General features: G+C 36.8%; 1 protein-coding gene across 8 annotated transcripts in view; it reads left to right on the top strand.

Annotated features, from left to right (window-relative positions):
* The first annotated feature begins 222 nt into the window (after positions 1-222).
* Positions 223-13,403, top strand: part of PNPLA4 (patatin like domain 4, phospholipase and triacylglycerol lipase) — a 37,612-nt gene continuing 24,431 nt past the window's right edge. For 6 of the 8 annotated variants that reach the window (XR_015796842.1, XR_015796843.1, XM_025167374.2 and 3 more), the window contains exons 1-4: positions 223-282; positions 3,258-3,547; positions 5,019-5,133; positions 11,434-11,618. Coding sequence is in view for 6 of the 8 variants with exons in the window: in XM_025167374.2 (XP_025023142.2) it covers positions 3,356-3,547; positions 5,019-5,133; positions 11,434-11,618 (492 nt within the window). In the remaining 2 variants the exon portion in view is untranslated. Of the gene's footprint in view, positions 347-3,257; positions 3,548-5,018; positions 5,134-11,433; positions 11,619-13,403 lie in introns of all 8 variants that reach the window. The other 2 variants (XM_088144952.1, XM_088144951.1) reach the window with 2 other exon arrangements.

The raw sequence follows: 13,403 nt of genomic DNA on the forward strand, positions 1-13,403 counted from the left end.
AGAGAAGCGGAGAATCTCTCGCGGGCTGTTAAAAACTGCTAATTAAATCAATGCGATAATTGATGAAGATAACCAATTAAGAAACCCGCTTGCGAAGGCCCGATGCGAGGGAAAGGGAAGCAAGCTCTTCCCCTCGTGCAGGGCCTGTCCCTTTAAGGGAGAGACGCGCGAGCGCCGCTGAGCGTGTGGAATCAGCCGGTCGCATTAGGTAAATGGAGGGCGTGGAAAGCGAGGCGCGGCTTTCGTTAGAGGAAGGAAGGCGGAAGGGAGGAGTAAGCGGAGGTATATTATGGAGGATCCGTCCTTTGCCTTGCACTCCCCCAAGTGCTGAAATTAGAAAATGCGGGTCTGGCCTTTTGCTTAGCTACGTCGCTTTGAGATGGAAATCGATCAGTTTAGCCCCTGTTGGGCTTCAGTTCCAAAGGATTCTTTCCCGGGTTAAAAGGGATACTGGTCTGGCCGGTCGGTCTCGGTGGGAGTGAACTTGACTCGTTGCTCGGGGCTCGCCCTGAGACCTGCCCCGTTAATCATCAGGCTGCCTTTGCAGAGAGGAGCTTGTCGGCTTCTGAATATTGCCCAGCCCATCCTTCTCGGCTCTCTTGTCCGGGCGGTCAGGGCCTCCGGTGGGTCATTTGGCCGGCCCTGCTGGCTGTGTCGGCGGTGCAAGGCAGATCTTGCCCCAGTGAGCAATGGCCTTTCAAGAGCGGCATTATGTTAGCTCTGTAGCGAGGGAGCCCTGCTGTTTTATTGGTTTGCAGCAGAAAGCAATCGAATTTTGTGTCACCTTAAAGACCAGCACCGTTATCGTAAAATAAGTTTCCGCTGAATGCAGTCCACTTGGTGGAGTGGACTTGTTAAAAGGGGATTAGTAGTCTTTAAAAAGAACAAAGGTAAATTGATGGCGTATAAAGGGAAAAGTTGCTGAGATGCAGCTGAATCTTTTCCCATCCCTCCTCCCTCATAATAGCTTTAATAGGCTGGAAGCTTTGCTTAAAGTGTATGAAAAGCTGTAGCAACATAAAAGGAATCTTAAAATGCAGAGACAATGGCCTTTCAGCATTGATTCTGCAGTATTCAAGCAGAGGAAAATTTACCTTTCAGCTCAGCTGGGAAACCAGGGAGCCCGAGTGAAGATTACTGCCAAATAGGAAGGCTGTTCAGCCTGCACTTTGCCAGTTTTATAGCAGGCTGGATCAATATGGTAGTGATGATTTAAATTCAGTTACTTGACCAAGCTCATTAGATTTATTAGCCTTGCACAAAAGCGCTGGGTGGTTTAGCTGAAAAAGTGATAAATTATAATGCCTTAAATCTCTGGATTGTTGGCTCAGTCTTTGTCCTTGTTAGTAACGCCTTAATAACCAATTGTGAGTGACAGTAATGGGTGCTTGCTCTGTTCCAGATGGAGGCATCTTGGCCTCAACTTCTTTACTGCTGTATTTTGTCTGTTGAATAAATAAGGGAAAGTCAAAGCAGGCATGTTGACTGCAGGGGAGAAAAATCTGTGCTTAGGAAATAATCTGATTAGAACAACTGGAAGTTTGAACAGTGGCAAACTTTGGAGTTTCCAATACTTCCTCATCAAACAGCATGATTTAAAAAATCTGTAAAGGTTGCATGTGATAGGTGTTTAAAGTATGTATAAGATTATTGTTAAAGGTGAGAAATCTGCAAACTGGCTTCTGTCTAGAAGTGAAGTTTGGTTATACTGACACTCCCCCATACTCTGCCAGCCTAATTGTTAAAATCAAAACAGTGTCTGGCTTTTGCAAATAGCATAGATTGTTCATAACGATAAAACAGAATAGAGATACACAAATTTTAAATTAATAAAACTGGAAATATACCTTCTAATAAAGATGTAACAGGAAAAAAAGTAGAAGGATGGGCTAATAGTGAGAAGGCAAGAATGAATAAATAATAGGCATATTTTATTTATATTTCAAATTTGGTCACCGCCCATCTCACTAGGAAGTGCTTCTGGGTTTACAATAAAAACAAAAAATAAATATTAATTAAAATACAGTAAACGTATAAAAATACAATAAAAACTAAATACATAAATAATATCTTCCAAGGTGCTGCTGGTAGAAAAGATTTTCCTAACATGTTGCATTATGTTGCTATAGTAAACTCTACTTCTTGTTGGAAGTCTTGTGTTTTAAAAAAACTGCAAGAAATAGGAATCTGACATGATGGTTTCTCTCTTAAGAACCTCTCATGTTAATGTTTTGCTTGATAAGCAGTAGATGAAAGGGAGTTGGCTGGGAGAATAGGCAGCCTGAAGTTATGAAGGTTTAATATAACATTAAACATATATGTACCAGGTCTCAAAAGTATAAATAGCATTACCAACCCTATTAGATCTGTTGTTACTGGCAATAATTCTGATTTTTAAAGTGGAACATATGATCTATAGAAGGTTCATGGAACTGAATTGCATTGTTTGTTAAGGATATGGAAATAGCCTTACTAGTTTCCTTAATACTTCTTTGCATGATTCTTTGAGAGTAAGATCTGTTAAACTCTGTGAGATTTGCTTCGGAGAAGATATGGGTTGGAATGCACTTTATGTGTTTCTTAATATTCATGATTCTCAGCCATGAAGTTTATGTGATGGTACTTGGATAATGAATTGCAACAACACTTTGCTTTTCTTAGAGGAAGGCAGGACAACAAGATATATTTTTAATTTATTACATTTCTGTTCTGCCAAAATCAATTAACAAAATTGTCATTTTGGAATAATAATAATAATAGTAGTAATAATAATAATATGCCCTCTCCATGGTAGATCCTGCAATTACTTAATGTGCATAGTTAAAGAAAGAACATACTGTATTATTTTTCGCTTTCTAACTATTGTTATTCTGTTTGGATGAAAGCCTTTTGTCTTCTCAAGGATATGAGAAATGGTACAATTTCTACAAAACCTCTTTTTATTTTAAATCCTAATACTGGCATGGCTGGAATATTTACTGCATTAAGCTTATTGTGATACTTGGAGCTTGATTTTATCAGCTTTTTTTTTTTTAAACCTTGTTTTCATGCATGTGCAACTTATGGCTATAAGGCACAGGTTGAATCTTATATGTAATAAGGGTTTATTAAAACAGGGTCATACTTGAGTCATCCTAATGAGGTATGGATCTTCTGATTTTGGAACTCTTAATGTATGTCTGCTTTCATATTTTATTACACAATTAGTTTATTAGTTTGCAACATCTTGACAACTATTTGTTTACATTTTTTACCAGGCAACCTCAAGAACCTCATACTTGTATTCTTCCTCAATAGCATTATCTGGTAATCCTGTAAGTGCCTCATTTTTTTTTCTTGATGGGCAGCAAGATGAATGTTCTTTAAGCTCAACTCATTACCTGAATTTAAAGGCATGTGGGCTACCAAGATGATATATAGATCTCCAAGACAGTGGCTGCAATTGAAGCCAGATGGACTGCACAATTGTCTATGTAGAGCAAAGAGTTTTGGGAATTCTGATCAGTGTTATATTTTACAAGCTCTCCATCTTTTTTCCACGTGCAGTGTAAGTATTTATTCATTCCTACCTTTATCTTCCTGTGAAAGAATAGGAGTCTTTAATTATTAGACTACCAAATATTTTGCCAATTCTGAATGCCATGTTAAGTTTATTATCTGTTGAAGGCTTTTTTTTTAACCTTTACCCCTCCCACCTCTCCCCAGAAATGAGGCCTAATAAATGCATGCATTTAATTGTTGAATACGTATTACTCAAGGAGTCCTGTAGAAAGGGGGAATTTATATTTTCATTAATTTATATATTCATTTGTGTGAAACCTACTTTTCTAGAGGTCAAATTATAAGAATATTCTTTGAAACCCAGGTTTCATTTGGGGGAAGCAGCTCACAGGTACATGGAAATGAAAAAGAGCTTAAAGCTTAAATGTTCCAAGATTGACAGAGTTTTTGTTGTATGATATTCTGTCTTTCATGGGGTTGGTCTCTATTTATGCAGCCTTAATCTGTTAATAAGGACACATAGCAGAGCATGTATCCTCTGGATCATTGCCTATCATGTTTTTTTGGGAGTTGGGATGGGGGAGGAAAAGCCTTTCCTATCTTTAGCCAAACAGGTCCATGAGATAATTACTTTGTCACTTCCAAATAGAGGGTCCCTACTACAATTCGTTAAAAAATATTTCGTGAATGCAGAAGTTAGAATAAACTATTGCCTCACTAGAAATACATATTTGGGGGTAGGTACTTGAGAGTGCAGCACAATTCTGAAATTCCTAGAGTACAGCGATGAACTGGAGCTATTCCAGATTGGTTCAGGTTTGGTTTTGGGATAGCATCTTCCTTAAGGTACATGATGTTTATTGGATGAGGAACAGGATAAGAATTCTAGGTCTGTTTGTTCTTTGATCACTCTGTGCCTTTTAATACCATTGATTCTGTGGCCACCTAGATTGGCTCGGTGAGCTTAGTACACTGCAATTACTTCTGCTCTACCTGTAGGGTCACTGTTTCTCAACCTACTGGCAATTATGATGTGGAATACTGCAAAGCACCGATTTGTCCCTAATGAAATTTACATGTATGAAGGCCCTGGGTAGATAAGTAGGGCCCCTTTTTTTCCCCACGTTACAGCTAACAGATGGGATTTCTTCTATGATTCGACGTAGGCTAAGTAAATATAAATCTACTTCAGGTGAGCATTGCTGTGGATAGGAATTAATGTTGATGCATAAGCTCTACTACCTTTACGGATAGTGCCAACTTTTAAAGGCTGTTTACAGCTAAATTCTTGTTTCTAATAATAGCGCTTGGTAAAAGTATTAGACCTGATCTTTCGGGGGGGGGGGATCATTTATATTGCAGCTATTAGGTAAATGATTCCATATGTAGATAGGAAACAAATCTATACTCTTCTTTTTGAAAATCGGTGATTATTTTGTACTGGTAAAAAGATCTCGTGTGACCATCTTATTTTTAAAATTTATTTGTTGGTATTAATTTTCTTACGACATACATAGGTCTCCCAAGTTCATAACACATGGTTCATAATGGATCTCAATGAAACAGAAGGAAATACAGTAAATAAGAAATCATCCAAGTCACTAGATGGTAGAAGACATCTTGAGATGGAAGGTATTAAACACTCTTATTCTTACTGTTATTGTTTCGAAAAAAGTAGAATCTTATAGACAAAAAAGATTTATCTCATTTGAATCTTCTGATCAGGCTCTCTTTTGGTATGGTAATTGGGGTTTTAGGCTTTCTCTTAGGAATGCAGAAGCTGCTTATATTTTAATGCTCCATTGGACTGGAAAATCAGATTCTTGAAGGAAAAATGTTTACAGGGTATAATTATTAAAGGGTATTATTTATTAAATGTATAGCACTCATAGTAAACAGATGCACTGCAGTTTAAAAGTAAAACTTAAATCTTTGTTCTTCTTTTGAACAGCTCTTATTGTTAAAATGTTTCTAGGATTTAACCACAATATGTTTTCTTGCAAGTACATTCATTGGTTGGAAACCATGGTTTCTACTGGAAGTTAGTTATTATTAATGGAAGAAACCTATCCAGTTCTGTTGTCCATTTCTTATTGGATTTGCTTTCTGGATTTCAGCATTTTTACCATGTTTTATTTGGTTTTTGCTTCCTTAAAATATAGTACTTAGAACGATATGCTTCTCTAGATGCCATCAAATAAGCACAGAATAGCTTTGTCAGGTATTAAAAAAAGAAAAGAAAATATCATGGCATCTATCATGTTGGTGCAGCCTTTGGTCTAGCTCCATTTGCCTCTCTGTATTGACATGGAGGTCCTGTAGAAAACATAACTGTTCATATGAATATGATTATGCCATTGTTAGACATTTCGAGAGTGCAGTGGTACATTCCCTCTCAAGTGTTCAGGATCTGAGAGTGCATCTCTGCACATTTTGTTTACCTGACAATAGTTTATTACTTCTATGATCTCAGCAGCCTAAGAGTGCATTAGTATTTTTTTCATCATTGAGTCATGCTGTTCGTTCATACTGGATGGATTCCCACATCTCAGTAAGTCTCCAGATGATTTATCTGGTTTTGGCTCAGAGGTGGTCCACCATAGACTGGATTACAATAGTGCAGTGTGGCGATCAGAAAATGTATTGACAGGGCTTCCAGATGTATACTGATTGCTTACTGTACTGCTAATCTGGCTTAGAATTGTAAGCAGCCATACTTTCAATAATAGTAGCCGTAGCTCAAGATGGACACAGCAGGGTTGGCAAGGATCTAAAAGTATACCATTGATTTGAATCTGGCTGACGTGGCAATTTTTGAAGCAAAACTCTAGTGTAAATAGAATCTGATTGTTTAATCTGCTTAATACAGGTAGTCCTCGACTTACGACCATTCGTTCAGTGACTGTTAGAAATTAAGAGTATGCTGAAAAAATGGATTTACAGCCTATGCCCGAAGTTATGGCTGTTGCAGCACCCGTGTGGTCACATGATTAGAATTTGGGCGCTTGGCAGCCTTCATGCACTTAAAACCACAGAGGCACTTCACCTCTCCCCACCTGCCTATCTCCCCCCATCTCTGCCCTTTTGGCCACCCTGCAGCCTGCATGTAGGGCAGCAAGCAGCCCCAGAACTATGTGGCTCTGTGCCTGTTTGCCACATCCTGGGAAGCCTCAGCAGTCCCAGCATATTATTTGTTATTTATTATTTATTATCATTTATCATAAAGATATTACATTATCACATTGTATTGTGCCATAGAAATGTATTCCATCTTTTAGGAGATTGCTCAGTGTGTTGTGAGAGAACAAGACCTGTGTATAGGATGTCAAATCAAAACAAACCTTTATTACAGCCTTTGGATCAGAAAGCACAGCAATAAAATGGATAGACCTATAATTATTAATAAAACATTTTAAAAAATGCAATACAATTACATATAATACATTATTATAGTATCTGTAGTACAAATAGCAGTGGCAATCACCAACATTTGTGCTAAACATCAATTGTAGGTAGGGCGGATACAACAAATGATAGCACAAAATCGGGCAACCTGGAAACATATATCAGGGTCCTAGTCAGATAGAAGCAGTGATCATTGTGGTTTTTACCAGGGTAGTTCTTTAGAATAGGATAGATATATCTCTTACTTGATTCCATAGAGATATAGCAACAAAGGAACATTTCACAAATAATCAAGTAATGAATAACAAGGCTGAATTACTGAAACAGACAAGAGTCAGTAGAGTCCAATTTAGACATACTTGACATTCTCCTCCTCTCTCTTCCTTCAGCTGTCCTTTTTGCCAGTGTGCATTATTGTGACAGTCTCAGCAATAAGGACAGGCTCTTAGCACTTTATATCCTGCTAGCCCACCTGGACAACCTCTTGAGTTTCAGTGCTCTGCTTCCCTTCAACAACTGCCAATCTCTTTGGCTTTTTCCTACTCTTAATATACCAACCATTTCACCCTATAAAATTGCATTTTGGTTCATATCTGGAACAATATGGCCTTTTTGTTCACTGAAACCATATGTTCCCTGCAAAAAGACATTTTGCACATGTCTTAATCAAAGGCATACCAGATTCTGGGTGGATGATAGTGTTAATACACTTTGAAATACTAAAAAAAAATACCCTCTTACAACTTGTTATATATGATTTCTGAAGGATTGAAATCCATATCTGTATATGGACAAATCTGATCTTCATAAAGGATTTGAAATGTACCCTTAGCAACAAAAGTAGATAAAGCAGCTGGAATAAAATTCCCATCCCCATCTCCAGTTCTGAACAATGTGTTTCTGACTGCCAAGCTTTTTGAAGTACTGTCCTTTAACAAATTTATTTGGGCTTCCAGGAACACATTGCATTAAAAAGAATTCCTATTTTTTTAAAAAAAATTACCAGTTCAGTTGTGTACCTATTTAGTTGCCAATTTTATAGAGTATTTGTATGCTTAGAAATAAAGTACTGTTATATTCTGATAGTTTATCAACAAAGAATCCTCCTTATAATAAGCAGTTAAAGTTTGCAATGCTCTTTTTATCCTGATAGGAGTTAATGAAAGAATGGCAATGTCATCTGCATATAATAGAACTGCAGTTAACTAGGCAAACGGTGTTCCTTTTTGGTAAGGGCCTGTACATACTGTTAAGATAAAAATTAAACAAAATGGTCCCTAAGATGCAACTTTGTTTACTCTCTTCTGCACTGGGATGGAAGTAAAAAGATGTTGGTGCTTATCACTTCTAATCTGAATTTAGACCTCCCAGTTGAGTAATGTCATCGGTAGAAGCAACCAACAGTTAACATGCCCAAAGCCTATGAGTTTATGCTTGCTGATCATGGCTTCCAGGAACCATCAGTTTTCATTTAGTCCATGTGCTATTAGTCCATGTGCAGTTAGTAAATGATTTCCATAGTCCATAATTCAAAGGCATCGATCTTCTTTCACTTTTTCTTAGGGTAGAGCTTTCACAGCTGAACACTAGGAGGACCATCGCTTTAACCCTTTTGGTCTTTCTTTATCCTTCATGGTCTTTTCCTTTCCTCCCTAGGCTTAATGCCCTCCTTTTTTGTGTGCACTACCCATCTTTATCTTTTACTGAGTTCAGGAAAGCCACATGGTCTGTCCCCTTCAGCTCTTTGATGTGAATAATAATAGACATGCACATTGGGATTGCCTTTGTTAATATTTAACATAAATCCAGATCTTTAATTTTTCTTTCAAAAGGAACTATAAATCACTTTGGCTTAACAAAATAATGTTTGCATATTTCAAATAGTATTTCAGCCTCCTATTTTGCTTGCACTGTACACTGTTCCAATCTCTTAGTCTTATAATGTATGTGATAAGCAGTTATGGGAACAGTATCCATTCTTGTCCCAGTTCCTTTGCAATTCTGAACCACTTTATTTTTCCGTTTTATTTCTTAGAGTAGGTTCTTCTTTATTCTTCTGAGGAATCTTTATAATAGCAGGTATTCTGGCACACAAGGCAGCCATAATATATTCTATTTTCTCATACAATCTACACAATAAAAGCCCGTGCTGTAGTTATAAAGCAAAAGTAAAGCTGCTTCTGTTCTCTTCATTAGCCATCCTTTGTGTATTTTATTTGTATTTATAATTCAAGGCAGCGTAAAGATGCTATTTGTATCATTACAGCCCTCTCAAAGCAAGTTGGGGCTTGGTTTGCAATAAAGTATATGTATATCTCATTGCTTTCTTTTCCATTTTTGAAATTTTGGGAATATCCTTTTTCGTTACAGTTTTTGTGATACCTTATGCTTCTTTCCATAGCTTCTCAGGTTCAGTTTCACATAAATTAACCATACTGAATTTTTTCTGTATATAAATCTGATATTCAGACTGGATGTTTTCTAGTCAAATCTACAATACCTATTCTCTTGAATACACATTCTCTAAGTTTATTATACATATTTGACACACAGGGACTGTTTCATAACCTACAACTGGAATTGTCTTGGCTGGATTGCATTTCTTCATTTTCTGTTTCCTGTTATATAGTCGATTTGATTCCAGTTTTGTGTATCCAGCAATGTTCTCATATATGTCGTTTGAAGGCTGGTATTGAAGGACTGAAGAATTCTCTTTACAAAATTCTATTAATCTATTTCCTGCATTATTCTGTTTCAGTTGAAATCTTCTTGTAGTTGCCGCTTTCTCCAATATTTGCAAGTCATTAATCCATTACTACTAGCTCCTTTCTTGATAATGCATTTAATAGTTTTTGTAATTTGCTATAGAATTTCTCAGTGGCTTCCACCGTTCATCTGCAGTAGATGGTTGCTGTTATGTACTACTGATGTTTGCTAGACATCCACTAATTCAAATAGATAGGATGCTACACTTATTGGGTTATCTATGAGCGTAGTGGAAAGAAACAGTGATTTTTTTGCAGCGTACGATTGCCATTCCTTTCTTTATATGGTCTTATATCCTCAAAGTTAGGTCATGTAATCATCCGAGTGGTCAATTTTGATCCATCTTTATTCACTTATTCCTAAAACATATAATATGGCAGGATTGATTGTTTAATGAAGTATTTACACCTGCCACTAGAAATCCCCTTAATTGAACTGAATGAACTATGAAATGCAATTACTTTTTTACCCTGGCACACTGCATTTTGGATGACTTTGTTTATGAAATAAATAAAACAATAATTAAATATTGATGTTATTTTTTCACTCATGCTCCCCTTCTATTGGACCTTCATCAAGTCTGATATCTTTCAGTGGCAAAGACTTGCAAAATTAGAAAATCCTAAAGAGGTCAAATACTTTCCATAGAAATGTTAAGCAGATTATATGAGAAATTTTATTTTTTGAGCCAGTAATAGCAAGAGACTAAGCGAAGAGCACGAATGTCATGATTTCCTCCTGTACTCATTTACCTCATTTATTTCTGTTCCAGTTTATTTGCTGATCACATGAATGCATATGAATGAGAGCATGAATGTTAGTCTTTTCTTTTCATTAAAATATACACCAGGCACCATCACTAAAATTCTCAATGGTAAATTTGTGCAAATATGGATGTTGATGCAAAGCATCTCTAATTTGTCCTGAAACAGAAATATAAAACATTGCACCATTGTTTTCTTTTGTTCCAAGCTACAACAGTGTACATTCTGCTGTAAGGTGATTATTTAATGTATTTTAAAGTTTTCTTTGGATTTCTTTGCCACCAGCTATCTGATGTTGTATTTGTGTTTTTTTCCCCTCCACCAAAATAGGCCAATTATATGGCTGAATGTACAACTTAGCATCCCTTGGCATCCCATTCTCTTGCCGTGGTAATATTTACTAATGTGAAATGCATGCTGAGATATCTTACAGTGTAAATTTTCCCACTATCACTCCGCTTAATTAGTAGAGTCCTGAAGAGATAGGGAAAAATGCAATACAATAAAGTTCCATTATACATTTTAAATTAGTGAATTATACTGCAAGGGAATAGGAAGAGTCCAGAGTTGCTTATTTTGGTGATTTCCCTTTATTTTCCAAAATCTGGTTAATCTTCCAGACAGTCCATAGCCCTGTTAGCATGAGAGGCTAATCAAAATCTATGATTAAGCAATAATGCATCAGCTGTTTCCTCTCCCTAGACCCATATGACCTGAAAAGAGTTACCACTGATTTATTTAAGGCATAATATATAACTTGCTCCCTCCATCCTCCCAAATGACCACTGGATTGTTTTTCCAGTTTGTAGCAGGTGTTAGAGACAGAAAAACACACCTCTTACCTCTTAGCTATTGGCAGCTGTTTTTAAGCCAACACATTGTAATACGGAAGCATATCCCTAATAGAAGCCATGATTTGTGCATTTTTCATTTAATACATGTCGCCTTTTGCAGAAAATGCTTTGGAAATCTTAAATTTGAAATTTCCTTTCCACAGCAAAGATGAAACATCTCAACTTATCCTTTGCAGCCTCTGGCTTTCTGGGGATCTACCACTTGGGGGCAGCATCTGCTTTTTGCAGACATGGTAAGAAGTTGTTGAAGGTTGTGAAGGCCTTTGCAGGAGCATCTTCAGGAGCTTTGACTGCCACTATTCTTTTAACAGTGCCAGGAAGTATCGAGGTAATTGTGAAAAAGAACCTGTAATCTTGAAAACATAGCTTAAATCTACTTGCTTTGGATGATCTCAGCTAAGCTTTTAAAAATGAGGCCAAGGTCTTGTTCTAAAGCTGCAGCATGTGTTTCATCATGTCAGCCAAGACACTTTATAGAAGGGAAAACTGCAACAACAACAGCAAAAGGGTTTCAGTCATTTTAATTTGTATTTGGAGAGGTATTTTGTTTTTAGCTGTCAGTTTGAAAAAAATAAGAAACATTACAGCAATGAAGATTAGAAACAGATGTTATTTCTGCAGATTTTAAAAACCTTATTCTGTTCTGATAGCCTGATAGATATAGCACATTAAGTTATAACATGAATTGGTTGGTTTTAACTTTGCATGTTTGGCTGAATGAGCCATTATGGTTTGTAAATTTGCAGTGTTAACTTGTTCTGCAAAACAAAAATGTGTTTTATTCAGCTACCGCCGTTAAGGCAATGATCTAGTTTACTCTGTTTTGCTTATGTAGTCGTCATATGCATAGAAATGTTAGTGGACACTGAGATGTTTCTGAGTGAGAGTCATCTGCTAATATGACATGATGATTGAAATAGGTGTGACAACAGCATGTCCTGCTCTTCTTTCACTTCCTCCTATTGAGTGAGGACGAAAAGCCCCCCCGTTCTGTAATGTTGAAATGGTGATTTCTAACAGATGTGTCATTTGCAACTGCTATTATAAATCCTAGGCTTCAAGAACTGGTTGGGTATCCCAAGATATCATGTTGTCTGTTATAGTAATCAAAATATAAATTTGATTGAATGGGCAGAAATCGAATTAGGGATAAGCGTTTATCCCATCAGAACTATGGACAGTTTTATGACTGCTTCGTAAATGATACTGTCTCTGAAAGGAAAAGATTTCCAAGGTGTTTCCTAAAAAGATAACTTTGAAAGGAAATATTATAGCAAGCAGGTGGGGGGAGAAACCAATAGGTTGATTAGGTGGCAGAAGTGTACATGTATGGCTGTAGCAAGAAGGGCAGGTAAGTGATAGGAAGTGGAGGTGGCTGCTGAGAGGGCAAGGCCCAAGACAGGTCTGTGTGCACGCGCAAGTTAGGCCGCAAATGGAAATGTTACCAAAAAATCAGGTTATCTGCATAGTAAGCTTCACTTTGTTCTGTATGTTACAATACGATGTTATTAATTTTGTATTTCGTTTGATTTAGTAATATTGCCAGGTTTTACCCAGCCTAGCTCAACTGCATCTGATTAGTATTTATGCACTGAGTTTATCATTTAGTTAACCTGTAAATCAGTTGACCGTTCTTCGATCTCTGGGCCATATTTCATCTAAGACTGTGGCAACTAACTTGGTCACATCCTTTTAAAGGTTTTTGGAAGTCAGTGGTGGAAATCACTGCTATTTAAACAACTTTCTCTTAAAATTCCAGTGCCACAGGGATTGTCCATATGCTACCTGCAGCTGTTAAAGCTGGTTTTGCATTTTTATGAGGATTTATCTTAATAAATTACATCTTCAAAGTCTGTGGCATTAAAATAACTAAACATTGTCGCACACAGTTTTCTTGCTTTAAAGCTGCATGATTCTTTCCAAAAATTCCAGGATCTCTTTTGCTCATCATAATCCTTTATAGTTCAGTAACTGCTCCTTAGCTGGACAAAAATTTCAGGCATCATGAAATATTTCAGTAAAATAGAAGTAGTTCTTAGTTAACTGGAAATAAATTAGAAGTTTTTGATATATCTTTATCATGAACATTTGAAATATTACGGGATAAATACTA

The sequence above is a fragment of the Python bivittatus genome, unplaced genomic scaffold (genome assembly GCF_059951505.1).
Source record: "Python bivittatus isolate LINGU-HERP-01145 unplaced genomic scaffold, Pbiv_v1 ctg000350_np1212, whole genome shotgun sequence".
NCBI lineage: Eukaryota > Metazoa > Chordata > Lepidosauria > Squamata > Pythonidae > Python > Python bivittatus.